The sequence below is a fragment of the Microplitis mediator genome, chromosome 6, assembly GCF_029852145.1.
Source record: "Microplitis mediator isolate UGA2020A chromosome 6, iyMicMedi2.1, whole genome shotgun sequence".
Lineage (NCBI taxonomy): Eukaryota > Metazoa > Arthropoda > Insecta > Hymenoptera > Braconidae > Microplitis > Microplitis mediator.
The window spans coordinates 20303374-20319542 of record NC_079974.1 but is presented as its reverse complement, the minus strand read 5'-3'; the positions used below and the strand labels follow the sequence as shown (position 1 = coordinate 20319542).

Here is a 16169-nt window from a genome sequence, read left to right as displayed (position 1 = left end):
AGTTTAATAATAGAGAATTCTTTTTTGTTAGTTACTAATTATAGAGAAATCTACTATGACAAATGATGTTGATGTCAGGGTTGCCAGGAGCATTCAATAGAAAGTAGCGCGACCTCACAGAAAACGCGCACATTAAAATAAAAACCACCCAATGTTTATGATTTTAAATAAATGCGCAACGCTTCTCCTACATTAATTCATTAAAGGTACCTCATTTAACATATAAAATGTCCTTAGTGTTTATAACACCCAACACATACTAACAAATTCATACTTCATTCATCATCCACAGGTCCACTCATACCCTTAAATCATCATTCTCACACGTTTTAAAAAAAAAAAAAAAAAAAAAAACAACATCTAAACATTGGAAATAACAACAAGTAACCACTAGCAACAGAAAGATAAAACAGGAAGAATCAAGCAAGAAAAAGAAGTGTAACAAGCAAGTTAGAAGAATAATTAATTTTACGAGTAAAATAAAACAAAGTATACACAGCAGTAAGTAGCACGTGGCCCTTCCGGGACGATAGCCAAGAAGGAAAAAAAAAAAAAATGCACAACGCAAAGATGATAATGAATTTGGCCGACGTCTAATAATTTTTGGATTTTTTTAAGAACTATAAATAATAAAAAAAAAATACTTCAAATAATTGCACTTATAGATATTTTAATTTCCTACAAGTGCATATTTTTTAATTTTCTTTTTCTTTGTAATTAATCAGTAGACAAAAAAATTCAAAAATTATAAATTGTCTGCTAACTTCAGGATCATCAACGCAAAGTCCCACTAATGAACTCCAAGTACGCAAATTTAAAATAATAGTTTTTAAAATGCTTGTATTTCCTATAGAATTTTATCGATACTAGATACTCCTTGAAAGTGACATATTTTTAATTTAATTAACTATTATTATTATGATTACTTCAATTAACGTAATTCAAACAGGTATCAAGTGGGAATTGCACAGCGCAAAGTCGCACTAAAGTACTTTAGTACGAAAAATTAAAATAATGATTTTTACATTACTTTTATTTTCTATATAGGCCAATCTAGCCACACTCTAAATATAATTGCTTAGCAAGTTCTGCAGTGAAACATTAACTGCAAACAACGACAAGTTTCTGGCAAGCCTTGACTGGATAATACTTGCGTGCAAGTTGATGCAAATCTACTGCCGTCATCTGAATGTAAAACAATTTAAATTATTGGTAAATTTTAAACTATTCATCGATTGTCCAACTATTTGTGACTTTTCAATTTATTTGATTCAAATTATATAATCCATTTTGGAATTTTCAAAAGGCAATTTTTTTACTAAATTTTGATAAATTAAAAAAAATTAGCAATAATTTACCAATAATTCGAATATTCTATGAACAATTAGAAACAACAAACAATAATTCAAAAACTGACGAATAATTTTGAAACGTATGAATTATTCGCACACCCTTAATTGTTATTGAACTCATGCTTTATAGAAATATTTCAATAATTTACTGTTTTCATAAACAACGAAATCATGCGTATAGATTTCCTTTGTTTCTTTTTGCAAATAAAAATGACTTATAGCTACATTATTGTTAGCTTATCAGTAGAAAAGTAGAACACTCGTCGAATTATTACCTTGTTATCGTCAAAAGCAATCTTTAATTAATGAGGTTGTGGGCAATTAAAAATACAAAAATCAAAATAATTGTATTATTAATAAATAAAATTTTTGAGTAATTATTTATTTTAAAATATATAATTAAATCAATAAATATGTACATACATACACACGTGTGTACATATAAAATTTATTTATTTTTTCATTCAAGTATCGTACCACTTAGATTTACTTTGTGGTATCGACGATAATTGATTTTTGTAACTGTGCACCAATTTATTGAAATTCGCCTCATCCATAGTCGGTTTTTTCTTCCCGAGTTTCGGCTGTAAAAATATTATCAAATTAATAGTTTAAAAAAACAAAATTCTCTACTTATATTTCATTAAATTAAATTGTTACCTTAATTTCTTTCCGAGATAATGCTTGATTAGTTTTTATCTCTTGAATTTTTCTTTTAATTTTTTTATTTTTGTTCTCATTTTTAATTTGTTCACGATGACGAAGAGCTTGTTCTTTCAATTTAAATTTAGCTCGTAATTTAACAGATGTTCCGGGTTTACTATTTGTACCAGAAAATTTCGTAACTTCGTCAGCATCAGGTTTTTTGTCATGATCTTTTTTAAACCGTTTGAACGGGCGTTCAATAGATTTATTATCATTGTCTTCCTGGTTGGCTTTCCACAAAGGATTGTGCTCTCTACTTTTAGCAATCCTACGTTGTTTAGCATTCACCATTATTTTATTTTCAATTGAAAAAGCTACAATAGGTCTCTGAAATAAAATCATAAAATATATTAACATATATTATATTGTTTTAGTACAAAAGTCTATAAAATATCATTACCCTTGATGCTGAAAATATACTTGGATTATTATTAATACTTCTAAGTGCTTTCAAAGCATCTTCATGTTTTGTGAAAGCAACAAATGCAAATCCTTTTGAAATCCCAACTCCCTTTGAGTCAGTATTTTTAAGATCACGCATTATTCTTGCTTCGGTTATAAATGCTTTTGGCCCAGCATGACTTTTAAATATTGTTCTAAGAGTTGAATCATCAAGATTCGGTGGTAAATTGTGTACAACTAATCTTACTCTTGAAACAAACATAGCCAAATTACGAAGCATTTGAGATTTCCATTGTTCTAATTCTAAACGTTTTTTCATATCTGCTGCAGAAACACCTTCTGCTGCTGGACTACCAGCCATAACAACTCCTTCTTTTACTAAATATAAATTTCTAGAGTCTTTTATTCTTTGAGATTTCAAAGATTTTCCATTAGTAACTTCGTTTCGATCTAAAGCTGGATGGGGATCAAGTACTTGATTTTGTATACGCAATTCTGTCCCTGCTGACAAACATTTTTCAGCATCTTCAACATTTACAAATTTAACAAATGCTGTGCCTTTAGAATGTTCCATTACAGGGTCGATACAAACTAGCGCATAATATACTGGACCAAACTGTTCCATACATTCTCTCAACTCTTTATTTTTTACTGAAAAAGGAACATTTTTTAGAAACACGGTTTTACCTTCAGTTACATCATGAGAAATTACATGAGGTCGTTTTTGTGATTTGTCATTTTCTAACTTTATTATATTTTTATCATCATCTTCGTCTTTTTCTTCATTTTCAACGTCAAATTCATCATCACTATCATCTGTCTCTGACTCTTTTTCTTCTTCTACATCGTTTTCATCATCATCATCATCATCATCGTCTGTATCATTATCTTTTGAAATATCTTCATTAGAATCATTGTCTCCTTCAGAATCTTTATTTTCAACAATTTCTTCAACTTCTTTTTTAACTTCCACTGGTTCTTCTTTAATCGTTATGTTTTCAGACTGTTTTTGAAATTTTGATTTAGCTACAGCCAAATCAACAACGACAGGCCTGTCACAAATAGGTTTCATATTACCGTGTAAAACAGCTTTTCTTGCACTTTGAACATGATCAAATTGTATGAAAGCACAACCAGTAAATTTTCCATCTTTTTTTAACATATTGATTTCCTCAATAGAACCATATTGTTGAAAACTTTCTTTAATAATGTCTTCAGTGGCCTAAAAATTATAAACATTATGTTACAATTTAAATAAAATAATTAGTACTAACAATTAAAAAAAAAGTCATACCTTAAAAGATATATTTCGCAAAATAATCCTCGATCTTTTTTTCCTCTTTTTCGATTTCAATTCTTTTCTTTCTTCTGGTGTGAGCTTTTTCTTATTTTTTACGGGTTTTTTATTACTGGATTCAGTTTTGCCAGTACCATTTAATTCAATAAAATCCTCATCTTTGTCTGCATTTTTTTCTTCTACAGTTTTTGGAGTATCCTCATCTTTCCCACTATCTTGCCCATTTTGTTGAAGTTTCTCAATAAATTTAGATTTCGCAATGGCCCATGTACTAGTTATAGGACGTCCTGAAATAATTAAAGTTTGATTATTAAATATACTTAATTTTATCAATTACAAATAATAAAAATATTTAAAAATAATAACAAACCAAGAAATTCTTGCTTATTTGTTTTAAAAATAGCCTTAGAAGCATCTTCTAGCCTTTTAAATTGAACAAAACCACATCCTACGAGTTTACCATCAGGTCTTTTTAATAGTTCTATCTGCTCTATTTGTCCAAAAGGTTCATAAAGTCTTCTAATATCTTCCTCTGTAGCCTGTAAAAAAAATTCATGAAAAAAATTACAATATTATCAAACAATAATTATTTCCACTAATGATAATAGCCATAATATATAAATATATTTATATAACATAGAAATGACACTGTGACAGTCGACGAGGTGCGAAGGATACAGACTAAATGACTTGAAATATCGGCGGCAAATAGCTGACCTGACCTTCTTTTTCAAGCTATTCAATGGATTCCCTGGCGGTTTTGAATCACCCTGGGAGTGGAAACACGATGGAATCACGGTGGATCCAGGGTGGTTACACGGTGGGTTTGTGCCATTTTACCACCGTGTATACACGGTGGTTACACGGTGTTTCCACGATGGTTACACGGTGTTTCCACGATGGTTACACGGTGTACTCACCATGATTCCACGGTGTATTCACCGAGATTCCTCGATGTATCCACGGTGATTACGCGGTGTACGTGGAATCAGGGTGGGTACACCGAGTAACCACCGTGGAATCACGGTAATAAAATGAAAAAAAAATCCACCGTGTAACCACCGTGATTCCAGGGTGTTTCCAGGGTGATTCAAAACCGCCAGGGTTAATAGATTTCCCGGAGATCATTAATGATTTTGAGTTTATACCAAACACGCTGAATCTCAGGCAATGCAGGATCCTAAAAACTATGTGATAAATGGACCTAAGAATAGGATATGCAATCCAGTCAACTCTCTGCATAGTGATGTCAACTTTTTCCAGAGGTCATACCAGAATTTTCGTTCTTGCATTAGAAAACGATTATTAAAATACTAGCTGCTTACACTGTAACTTTCAAGCAACCAATCTTCTCTATTTTCTTTCACACACAGTTAAATTCGATATTGTATAACAATCTAGCCCTATTATCTCATATATATGTTGTATATTATATTATATTATATTATAATGAACTAATGTTAAGATGATGTCTAATGCCGACTGGCGTAATAAATAAATAAAAAATAAATAATGATATTTACCTTGAATGATAAATTTCTTACAACTATCCGAGCTTTTTTATTTTGTACTTGAACATTATCATTGTCATTTGGTTTTGCTTTAACAATTTTTCCTTGTTTCTTTTTATTTCGATAAGTCCATGATAATTGTTTACGATCTTTCCTCGGCCCTAAAATAATTTAAAAAAATAAAAACAGGAATAACATTTGATCATAGAATTATTGCTTATAAAATTATTTAAATTACCGTCCACTTTCTTCATGATTCAAATGATTTTAGTATCTGCGAATCCCAACTAAAGATACTAAGATCTGCAGCTTGATGTAATTTACAAAAATAACCTAGAAAAATTTAATTTTTTGAAATTTTATTTCTTTACTTGAATTTAAAAATTTGATCACTTAGAGAAATAAGAAAAAAAACATTTTTATACAAATTAAATTCAGTTCACAAATTATCTATATTCTTAAGTTTAAAAACCTAATATATATGATGGAAAATACCTTAATTATGGTGGTAATCAATCGATAAAACTAAAAGTATCCACTGTACATTAATGTAAAAAAATATACAAAAACAAAATTAATTGATTTAAAAAAGTACTTTTTGATTTACATATAAAATTATTTGATATGTAGTAGAAACTCGTGAAAATCACAAATATTCAATTACATTATTTTATCCGAGGTAACCTAGACAGAGATTGAAAAAACACGTGTTCAATTCTCAATTTCCCCTACCACACATTCAATCTTGGCGCAGTAATTTACAAATTATTAAGCTAGGACTGTCGGTATTAGAAGTACTGTTCAAAATTTTTAAAAATTTTACATAAGAGTAAATGTAGCAGACATCAGATAAATTTAAAATTGTAATTAATAAAGTAAAATTTTTTTTAAATGCGCATTTAAAAAATTTTGAAATTAATATAAATGCTTTTTAGCTTAAGGAGCTCAACCCTGTGGAAAAGCTCTCATAAATTCTGATAAAATATTGAATATTTTTTATGAGAATCTATGAGCTTCGAAAATATCTATGAGATTTAAAAAAATTCTCATATGAATTTTTATGAGAATCTATGAGTCAAAGCTTTTGATGTTTTCCTATCATGATTTCCGTACTAGATTTTTAAAAGAATGAGTAAGATTTTTTAATTTATGAGATTTTGTGACTTGAATCCCGCCAACGATTATGAGATTGAATAAGTACTTTCACTTCTATAAGATTGTTACAGTTTATTCTAATCTATTTTCAATAAGAATTGATCAGGCGAATTCCGATGTTATAATACTTACAAAATCTCAATAAGATTATTTTTTTATACGAAATTTTCAGAATTTATAAGTTTTAGTAAGAGTTATCCTAGGAGATAATATCTTATTGAATATCATAAAATATTTGTCATATTTTATGAGAAAATATTTAACATATATTTCTTCGAAATTTTATGAGACTGAATCAGGAATCACATGGACAAATGCAGACGTTTTTCTCATAAAAATTTTATGAGAATTAGTAAGAAAATCTATAATCGAATTAACTTGTAAAAACTTAAAAGATTTAATTTTAATTTAAAAGCTATGTGATTTATGAGTTTTTGTAAGTTTTAGTTAGAAGGCTATTACTTATAAAATATTATGGAGTACTTATGAGATTTTATAAATAATTTCCATTCACATAAAATATTAATTTTATCAGATTCATTCAAAAATAATTGCTTAACTTCATTTTTTTTTTATAAGAATTTACACCAAAAATACTAATATTATCACTATTTCTTGTACTTTAAATATTTTAACTGTTCGGAGATGAGTGAAAATGTAAGTTGTTATGTGATTTTTTACAAACCCAGTAATGTATCTTGCCCCATTCTTTTTTTTTTTTTGGTGCAAGATACATTATTTTTTTGTAGCAATGTGGCATTTTTTTGGTTAAACAAAATAAAATTTCTCGGAACAAGTACTATTCTTTTCACGCAAGTTTTTTTGTATTCTCCGACCAAAATAACAAAAGTTGCTTAAGCCAAGAGAAAAAATTTCTCGGGAGAAAAGATCGATATGGAGAAGGGGAAAGTCACCGGTGCTAGGCAGCAGCAGCGGGAGTAGTTCGGTGCTCGCCACGAGATCGCGCCTACGATTTGTAGTGTCCCTGGTGAGACATTTATTTCAGAAGTGTTATATTCCAAATTTCAATACGATTTTATTCGAGTACTTTTCTGTCATTTGACAGACCAACAAGTACCTGTTTGGGTTGTACTACGGTATATCCCGTAATACATCATGACTTTAATATTTAATATTAATGTTTACTTGAGTAATTTTTGATGAACAAATAATCAGACTCAGTTTCATAGATTTTTCGTGAATAGATTGCTAAAGATTTTCTGCGTAAATACTCATACAAATATTCTTGAGTATACATAATAGAAACTTTTTGAATTCATGCTATAGAATTCAATAATTTAGCATACAAACCTTAATCAATACTAAAGAAACTATAACTTAATCAATCTCATAAATTTTTTCGTTACTATATGGAAAATAACTGTACTCACATTGATTAATCAGTATCAAATCTTGTATGATTACTTCAGAAATCGTCTCATACAATCTTATTCATTTCCGAAATCTACTCAATTGTAAACTTTACATTTTTCGAAAACTTATAAATACTTATAATCACAATATTACAGCTTCTGTTTCTTATAGATTCTGATAATTTATTTGAGAATTTTAAGAAAAAAATTTTTTTGATGCACCATCTATGAGAAAATAATTGTATCAGAATTTTTGAGATTTTCCGTGGACAAATACTGATCGTTTTCTCATAGCCAATTTTTTTTATGAGATTTTATAAGACCTTTTCCACAGGGAAAAACAGCGGGAAGTTTTGAAGCTAGCCCGCAGGGTCAACCAATATACAGATTTTTTTTTTCTAATTTGTACTAACGAAAATTGTTTTGCTATTCTGATGTACTGTACAAGTGCAACAAAAAAATACTCTGATTTTTTATTGGGTGTGAAAAAGAGCAAAGATGCAGTTTCTATTAACGAGGCGTGTTTTTAACTTCCCGCTAAGAAAATTGTAAATTTTCAAAATTTCGGGAAGTTATTGGTTTCGGTCCGATTTACGAAAATCGAATTTCCATCAGATGTCGACGTTTCGAGGTCCTAGGAAGCTATCCTGACTAATTTCACGATGATGTCCGAGTGTATGTATGTGTGTACGTACGTACGTACGTACGTACGTATGTACGTACGTACGTACGTACGTATGTATGTATGTAAATATTCATAACTCTTGAACGGATGAACCGATTTTGATCGTTGAGGTGTCATTCGACGCGGCTTGTTAATGTCTTGAGGCCGTAGAAATTTGAACTTAATCGGTAGGGTGCGTTCAGAGATATTTCAAAAATAAAATTTTTTCAAAAATGTTTTATTTGGATAACTTCCAATTTGCTCGATGGATTGATTCCAAAATCTAATCAGCTCTAAAACTCTATAAGCCGCGTCGAATGCCACCTCAACCATCAAAATCGGTTCATTCGTTCAAGAGAAACCGTTGACGAAAGAATTCAAAAAAAATTTTTTCCTTGGTTTTTTTGAAATTTCTCAAAAACGGCTGAGTAAATCAATTTCAAAATTCGACCAGCTTTAGAACTTGATAAAACGCGTCGATTGCCACCTCAACCATCAAAATCGGTTGATTCGTTCGCGAGATATCGTGGAAGAAAGAAATGCTAAAAAATGGTTTTTTACAAAACAATGGCATACAAAAGTATTTGCGAGCTCGAAGAGCTCGAAAATATATTCACAATAATGTTTTCGAGCTCAGCGAGCTCGAAAACAGCGGGAAGTTTTGGGGCTGGCCCGCAGGGTCAACTGACAGACCGATTTTTTTATACGCGACACTGTAAATTAATAATTCACTTGCACGTGACTCAAAAAAAATAATAAAAAATTGTTGACTTCAGTAAATTTAAATGCAGATTTGGAATACAATCAACTTTCCATCTAAACAATCTTTTTTGATTGTCGGTAAATGCATTAATTTAGATTTCTTCAATTTTTTCTAGCAATATATAAAAGTAAAACTTTCTTTAAGCTCGATAATAATGATCTGAAGTTAGCAGACGTCTAATAATTTTTTTAGACGATAAACCAAAAAAAAAATATTTGAAAAAATTGCACCTGTAGTTTTTTAAATTTTCTACATGTGCATATTTTTATTTTATTTTTTTGCAATTGATTTGTTGAAAAACAAAAATTCAAAAATTTTTAAATGTCTGCTAACTTCAAGATCATCGATAATACCTTTAATTAAGAATGCTGCACATTTTTCAAAAGATTTTGAACGAGTAAATCAATGTTTCTCCTATAATCGATAGTTAAAAAAATAGTGTTGTTATAAATTTAATGAAAATATTTTTTTTTCATACTTTATTGCTTTTAAACGATGCAATAACTTTTAATTTCCACATTAGCTAGATATGCTGACCGATTGGTCATATGTTGATTTGTAGCGATTCAAGGCAGCATGTCTAAAGTATTAGTAGTTTTTTTATCAATACTTTTGGTTATCAATAATATTATTCTTATTTATAGTTTACCTGGTAAAAGTGATTCTGATTTAATAAATTTCACACGTAATTTAAATAAAATGACCAAAGAATTATTGTCTTCGAATAAATTTCTTGAAAGTGATTTTAAAACTAAAATAAAAATTGTTTCGAACAAAATGAGAGACTCATCTCAAGATTCATTAGAATTACCGTCGTATGAATATGCTAAAACATTAATAGAATTTCAACGTAACTTTCCTCAAAAAGGACAACTTGAAGAATCATTAACTGAACTTTTTGGATATATTGAACGAATCGATGCATTGCACAAACATTATAAGCTTTATGAAATACCGAAGTTGATAGGTGGTGCAAAAAGTCCTTATCATGAAAGTACGATAGATGATTTTTTACAAGTTCTCACTTCTCACGGAGCTGGTGGAACTCAAGATATTCTAGATAAAATATATCACATTATGGTACCATCAGCATCTGATACAATGCGCTTGGGTCTTTTTGAGCTTATGGTTGAACAGAGAAAAGTAAGTTTTGTTAAATTCTTATTTTCAAACGACACATCAAGAAAATAATTATGACACTGAAGTTAGAAGACAATTAACAAATTTCGGATTTTTTTTTTCTGCAAATAAATTACAAAAAAAATAAACTAAAAATATGCATATGTAGAAAATTTAAAATAGTTGCAATTTAAAAAAAAAAATTTTTTTATAATTTATCATTTTTAAAAAAATCCAAAGATTATTAGACGTCGGCTAACTTCAGTATCATAAATAATTACTTTTTCTCGCTATACAAAGTTGGAAAATTTCAGAAAAAGTTTTGATAGTTTAAATAACTCAATCACTATACGTCATCATTCATAATCTTTATAAATATATATACTAGACTGGGTCAAATAATAGACTTTTTTTTTTTACAGTGCATCGAAAATATTAATGATACTGAAGTTAGCAGACGTCTAATAATTTTTGGATTATTTTTAGACGATAAAACATAAAAAAAAAAATATTTGAAAAAATTGCACCTGTAGTTTTTAAAATTTTCTACATGTGCATATTTTTATTTTATTTTTTCGCAATTGATTTGTTGAAATACGAAAATTCAAAAATTTTTAAATGTCTGCTAACTTCAGGATCATAAATATTACCCATACGAAAAAAATATATCCGGGCAAATCTGCATATATGATGTATGCATTTATTTTATAATAATAATTTTGTAATGTTTTATTTTCAGGCAAGTCATCCCAGAGACTTGTGTGGTCTTGAAAATTCATTTTTTCAACAATTAAATGAAATATACGATATTCTTTTTCACATAGAAATTATGGCGTATGTTGCAATGGCTTATTCCTATATTTTCTTATCTCATAAACATGAGTGTAAGTATAACATTCAATCAATTTAAGCTCTTATTTTAGTTCAAATAAAAATTTTTAATATGTTTTCAACAATTTTTAACTAGTCGTTAGGACAAAATTTCTACGACTTTAAATTTTGCCGATGGAAAAAATTTTATTCTTGTCTTTATTTATAGCGCCATTCAAATCAGAAACTGAAAAAGTAGCAATTGCATTTGCTCGAAGAAATATACAATATTTAAGTTTAGTACAATCGGCAATGAGAAATGCTTCGAGAGAAATTTATCAATGTGATCCACCAAAACATATTCGAAGTATTTAATTATTTAGTCAGAAAAAAAAAATATATTTACAAATTTTATTCTTTTGACTTTATTTTGATACTTATGTTTTTCAGATGAAACATTTGTTGAGTTCAGTCATCTTTTTCAAAAAATTTTTGTTAATGAAATTCAAGTATTACCATCTGAAACATGCTCAATAAGTTGCAAAGAAATTAATTCTAATAAAATTTTCCGGTGTTATTCTTGGAAATCTTTATCGAAACTAAATACTTATTGTCCGAAAAGATATTGTCGTGGTATAATGCGCGATTGTTCATGGGTTGGATCATCAACACTTTGCGAATTTGTAATTATGTTATGTAATTTATCGAGTATTTAAAAATTAACGGTTTAAACATAGATAAGTACCAGTTCAAAAATTTTTTCCAGCCAAGTGAATTCCCAAGACGCTATCAGTGGATTGACAGCGCAAACGGACAATATGCACCGCGAGAAAAATGTCAAGGAAAAGAAATAAGGGTCGACCATTCAATGAGTGGTCTTTACCGTTGTTCTAATTGTCTATGTCAATGTGTAGAAGAACGCGTAAATTCAACTTCTCTTCGCGCATTAAGCTTAAGACCTCAATTTTCCGATATTTCAAAAAACATGTATTTAAACTTCAATCACTTTTTTAAGCTAATCAAAAACATTTTTTTTTACATCACCAATTTTCGTTTTCATTTTTTTTTCAACTTCTCGCTAAGAAAATTTAAAATTTTCAAAAATCGAGTTTATTAGGTGTCGACGTTTGGAAGTCTTCGGAAGATATTCTGACATTTTTAGAGAAATGTACGCGTCTGTCATGTGTGTGTTCGTAAACCTCTCATATCTTTTTAATAAATTCACCGATCTAAGTGTTTCTTGCAGCATTTGAAAGAGTTATTTTGAACTTAGACTCTGTACAAATTCGGGATAATTTAATGAAATAGATTCTGAGATATTTAAGAAATACGAAAAAAAAGTAATTTTTTTTGTTGTCTAATATTATGAAGACTGTTTGATCGATGAGTCCAAAATTTAACTAGCTATCAAAATCGGATTAATTGTTCCAAGATATATTCGTTATCGAAAGAATTTCAAGAAAGCGATTTTTCCCAAAAATCACAAAACTGATTGATTCAAATAACTTTCCTAAACTTATACCGGCCCTTTGTCTTCATAGTCTTTGATGATCGCTACATCCCTGGCGGTTTTGAATCACCCTGGAAACACCCTGGGAGTGGAAACACGATGGATCCAGATGGTTACACGGTGTATACACGGTGATAAAATGGCACAAACCCACCGTGTAACCACCCTGGATCCACCGTGTTTCCAGGGTGATTCAAAACCAACAGGGATAATTTATTGTAATTGGTTTTTTAGTTTAAATAATATCACCAACAAAAATTTTGAAAAATCACTGATTTTACATTTTTTTCCGGATGTTTTATATATTAACGCTCTGGTTTGATTCAAATCTCATGTAACTCTCCATCTAAATCATTTCTGTTCATTTCTGTCCAAAAACATTAACTTTATCAAGCATTAATCGTGAGCAAAACTTTAAAAACCTATTCTTGTTGATTATTTTCAATTTCTCTCATTCTCGGAGATTAATACGAAATGCAATTTTTTCGAGCTCAAAGAGCTCGAACATGTATTAATAATAATGTTTTTAAGCTCCTTGAGCTCAAAAACAGCGGGAAGTTTCGGAGTTGACCTGCAGGGTCAACCGGTTTTCAGATTTTTATTTTTTTAATTTCAGGGTAGTGACAGGCGTCAGGTTTGTTTTGAAAAATAGAATGATTCATATTCAAATACAACAAGGACAGCTTATAAAAGACGGTGAAATTAATAGCACAACCACTGAATGGGTAGAACTTGAAAATTTCAAATACGTTGATAGTGAAAATGCGTTTTATAAATTAGATCAAAGTGGTCCATTACTTATGGAAGAAGGCATAGATTATTCGTTCATCGGTTCAAAACAAAACATATTATTTATTGATGACATAATAGGACCGTTAGAAACTCTTGTCACTGGAGTCAGGTTAAATCATTCATTCCCACAATGGCCTGGTGAAGTTAATACCAGTCCAATTCAAATTGAAGTTTTTATTTCACACTATATATATGAGGCTGGAAAACTTGATTTAGATTCGTTTCCATCAATGTGGGTAACGACTCAAAATATGCCCAATCCGCCGATTTGGTACAACCGAGATAGGTATTAATAATGAGCATATCAACAATTTTTTTTAAACTTAAATTTAAAAACGTAACTTATTTGAATGATTAAATTTTTATAGAGCAGAGATAAAACTGACGATGCCAGATGACCCCACAAAGTCCTTTGATAATTATCCAAATACGGAAAGTAATCAATATATTGAATTTCGTGAAACAGATATTTGGAAAGATGCCGGTCAAACAACAATTCCTTTGTTTGATATTCAACCGGTTACATCATCAGTCAGGCCTTTAGATGGTATTGGTCTTATTCATAGAAATAGTAATAATAATGGAGGTTTTATTAGCTTGAAAATATTCACAGTTAATTGTACTCTGCATATCAGAGTTATAGATAAATCCGACACTCAGTATCACAAGAGTGCTTTTAATCATTATCTTAATAATGCATTAAAATTTTATGAAACATACAATTGAATTTTAAAAAATATTATACATAACAAAGGATATTTGAAATTAACTCTTAATAAATTTATAAAAAGAAAAAAAAACATGTTATTTAATAGTAAAATAAAAAATTTCATTCAATTCACTATTGACTCTAAATTCCAAACGCTGAATCAAAAATATTTTTTATTTAATATTTACAGTACTTTGTGAACCCTTATATCATGATGTCTATTAGGGTACAGTAAAATTAATACCCAGACAGCATTCAAGTCGGAATGACTGCTTTATGACGTCTATTGGAAGGTGTCCTCAAGAAGTCTTATAATGACTTCTTAAAAGTGTCATCTTTAAGAACTATTAATTAAGAGCTCTTAAAGACTCCATAAATAAGACGTCAGTTTTGTGGCGTCTAAATGTATTCTTTTTCAAACTTCTTTATGAAGTCAAAATTAGAAGACGTCATGGTAAATTCATACTAAAGTCTTATTTGCGTCTGAAAAAAGTCTGAAAAAAGAACTCTTTTTAAAGACGTCTTACTGAGTTCGCTAGGTGGCTCATTCGACATCTTGAGAACTTCCCAGATAGCAAAATGACGTCTTGATGAGTTCTGAATGAGTTCCTATTTATGATTTGGACGTCTTAAAAACACGTTAAAGAAGTCTTTAAGAAGTTCTCAAGATGTCGAATGCGCCACCTAGCAAACTCAGTAAGACATCTTTAAAAGTTCTCAAAGAGTTCTTTTTTCTGACTCCGCAAATAAGACTTCAGAATGAACTTACCATGACGTCTTAAGGAGTTCCTAATTTTGACTTCATTTTGATTTCAAAAAAGTTAAAAAAAGAATACATTTAGACGTCACAAAACTGACGTCTTATTTATGAAGTCTTCAAGAACTCTTAATTTAGAGTTCTTAAAAATGACACCTTTAAGAAGTCATTATAAGACTTCTTGAAGACTCCTTCAAAAATACGTCGTAAAGCAGTCATTCTGACTTTAATGCTGTCTGGGTTCTCAAAGGCTTCTTTGAGATGTTGATGAGATGTCCAAATCATTCATAGGAATTCATTCAGAACTCATCAAGACGTCATTTTGTTATCTGGGTCGTCGATGAACTAAGGACCCTGATGGCCACACTAAATATAATTGTTTAGCAAGCATTTTTTTTACCCATTTCTGTTAAAGTGATTTATTTATTGAAAAAAAAAAAAATAATAATAATAATTTAGATGTATGCAGATTGCAATATGATAATTTTAATCAATAATATTCAAAAAAGATTATACGAACACTTTTTATTCTAGATGATGATTCTGCAGTTTATAATTTTATTTTTGAATTAATATCTAAGGTGCAGTTTCCTCTGCAGAATGCAGAGTGGAAGTTCTTGTATCGAATAAATCAATATTGAAATGTGTTTGATTCTTCATTAATAAAAATAATTTAATTATATACAAGATTCTTCTTATACATTTTATTAATTTTCAAATTAAGTACAAACGAGTTGCATAAAAGTAGGGGATATCGATAGTTAATTATTTTCTATCGACTATCGATGTTTCGACTTAAAAAAATATCGATACTCGAAATATCGATGAATATCGCGCATCTCTAGTCGGCGACTTATCGCCATTTAGGCTACTTTTATCAAAGCTCGGCGACTAAAATGTTATTGAAGGCGACTTTTGAAATTAAGCAATAGAATGAAAATTTTTTAAAATTATTTTTAAAAAAGTTAAAGACTATGAAAAATTTTGGGAAGTCTACGGTTTCCGTGGCGCCACCAAGTGATCGTGAATTCTTGTAGAACTCGACGAAATAAGACTTTTTAAAATATCTATGACTTCATCAAAAATGGACTAATTCAGACGTTTTTTTTTCAAAATTTTCATCTTTAAACGCACTTTCCGGAAAAAAATACATAAAAAATTGAAGATATTAAAATCTATGAAATATTTAACTTTTTTGATAAATTGCATTTTTCTCGAAATTCATTTTTCTCAAAAACTAAGCGAGATAT

The 16169-nt window shown here is 29.5% G+C and overlaps 2 protein-coding genes across 4 annotated transcripts; one reads left to right on the top strand and one right to left on the bottom strand.

The window, feature by feature from the left end:
- The first annotated feature begins 53 nt into the window (after positions 1-53).
- LOC130670285 (uncharacterized) lies at positions 54-14248 on the top strand. Of its 3 annotated transcripts, XM_057473614.1 has the most exons (8): positions 54-501; positions 9867-10365; positions 11081-11225; positions 11381-11518; positions 11602-11834; positions 11918-12138; positions 13278-13739; positions 13822-14248. In XM_057473614.1, the coding sequence occupies exons 2-8, from the start codon at positions 9922-9924 to the stop codon at positions 14177-14179; spliced, it is 2001 nt and encodes a 666-aa protein (XP_057329597.1). In that variant the 5' UTR covers positions 54-501; positions 9867-9921; the 3' UTR covers positions 14180-14248. The 3 variants fall into 3 exon arrangements, with proteins under 3 accessions (XP_057329597.1, XP_057329596.1, XP_057329595.1); XM_057473613.1 differs by lacking the exon at positions 54-501 and having other exon boundaries at positions 9791-10365; positions 11918-12026; positions 13256-13739; XM_057473612.1 differs by lacking the exon at positions 54-501 and having other exon boundaries at positions 9791-10365.
- LOC130670284 (RNA-binding protein 28) lies at positions 1762-5993 on the bottom strand. The gene is made up of 8 exons (XM_057473611.1): positions 5763-5993; positions 5506-5600; positions 5280-5428; positions 4127-4295; positions 3754-4043; positions 2458-3681; positions 2013-2384; positions 1762-1936 (listed from the first exon to the last, which is right to left on the bottom strand). The coding sequence occupies exons 2-8, from the start codon at positions 5519-5521 to the stop codon at positions 1817-1819; spliced, it is 2340 nt and encodes a 779-aa protein (XP_057329594.1). The 5' UTR covers positions 5522-5600; positions 5763-5993; the 3' UTR covers positions 1762-1816.
- Positions 14249-16169: the final 1921 nt, after the last annotated feature.

Bases quoted from the DNA above. Each gene is read 5' to 3' on its own strand.
- LOC130670284 (XM_057473611.1), bottom strand. The intron at 4,296-5,279 runs GTAAATATCATT...TTTTTTTTACAG, and splicing joins TAAGAAATTTATCATTCAAG to GCTACAGAGGAAGATATTAG. The intron at 2,385-2,457 runs GTAATGATATTT...ATTTTATTTCAG, and splicing joins GTATATTTTCAGCATCAAGG to AGACCTATTGTAGCTTTTTC.
- LOC130670285 (XM_057473612.1), top strand. From the start codon at position 9,799: ATGTCTAAAGTATTAGTAGTTTTTTTATCAATACTTTTGGTTATCAAT. The intron at 11,226-11,380 runs GTAAGTATAACA...CTTTATTTATAG, and splicing joins CTTATCTCATAAACATGAGT to CGCCATTCAAATCAGAAACT. The intron at 11,835-11,917 runs GTAATTATGTTA...AATTTTTTCCAG, and splicing joins CATCAACACTTTGCGAATTT to CCAAGTGAATTCCCAAGACG.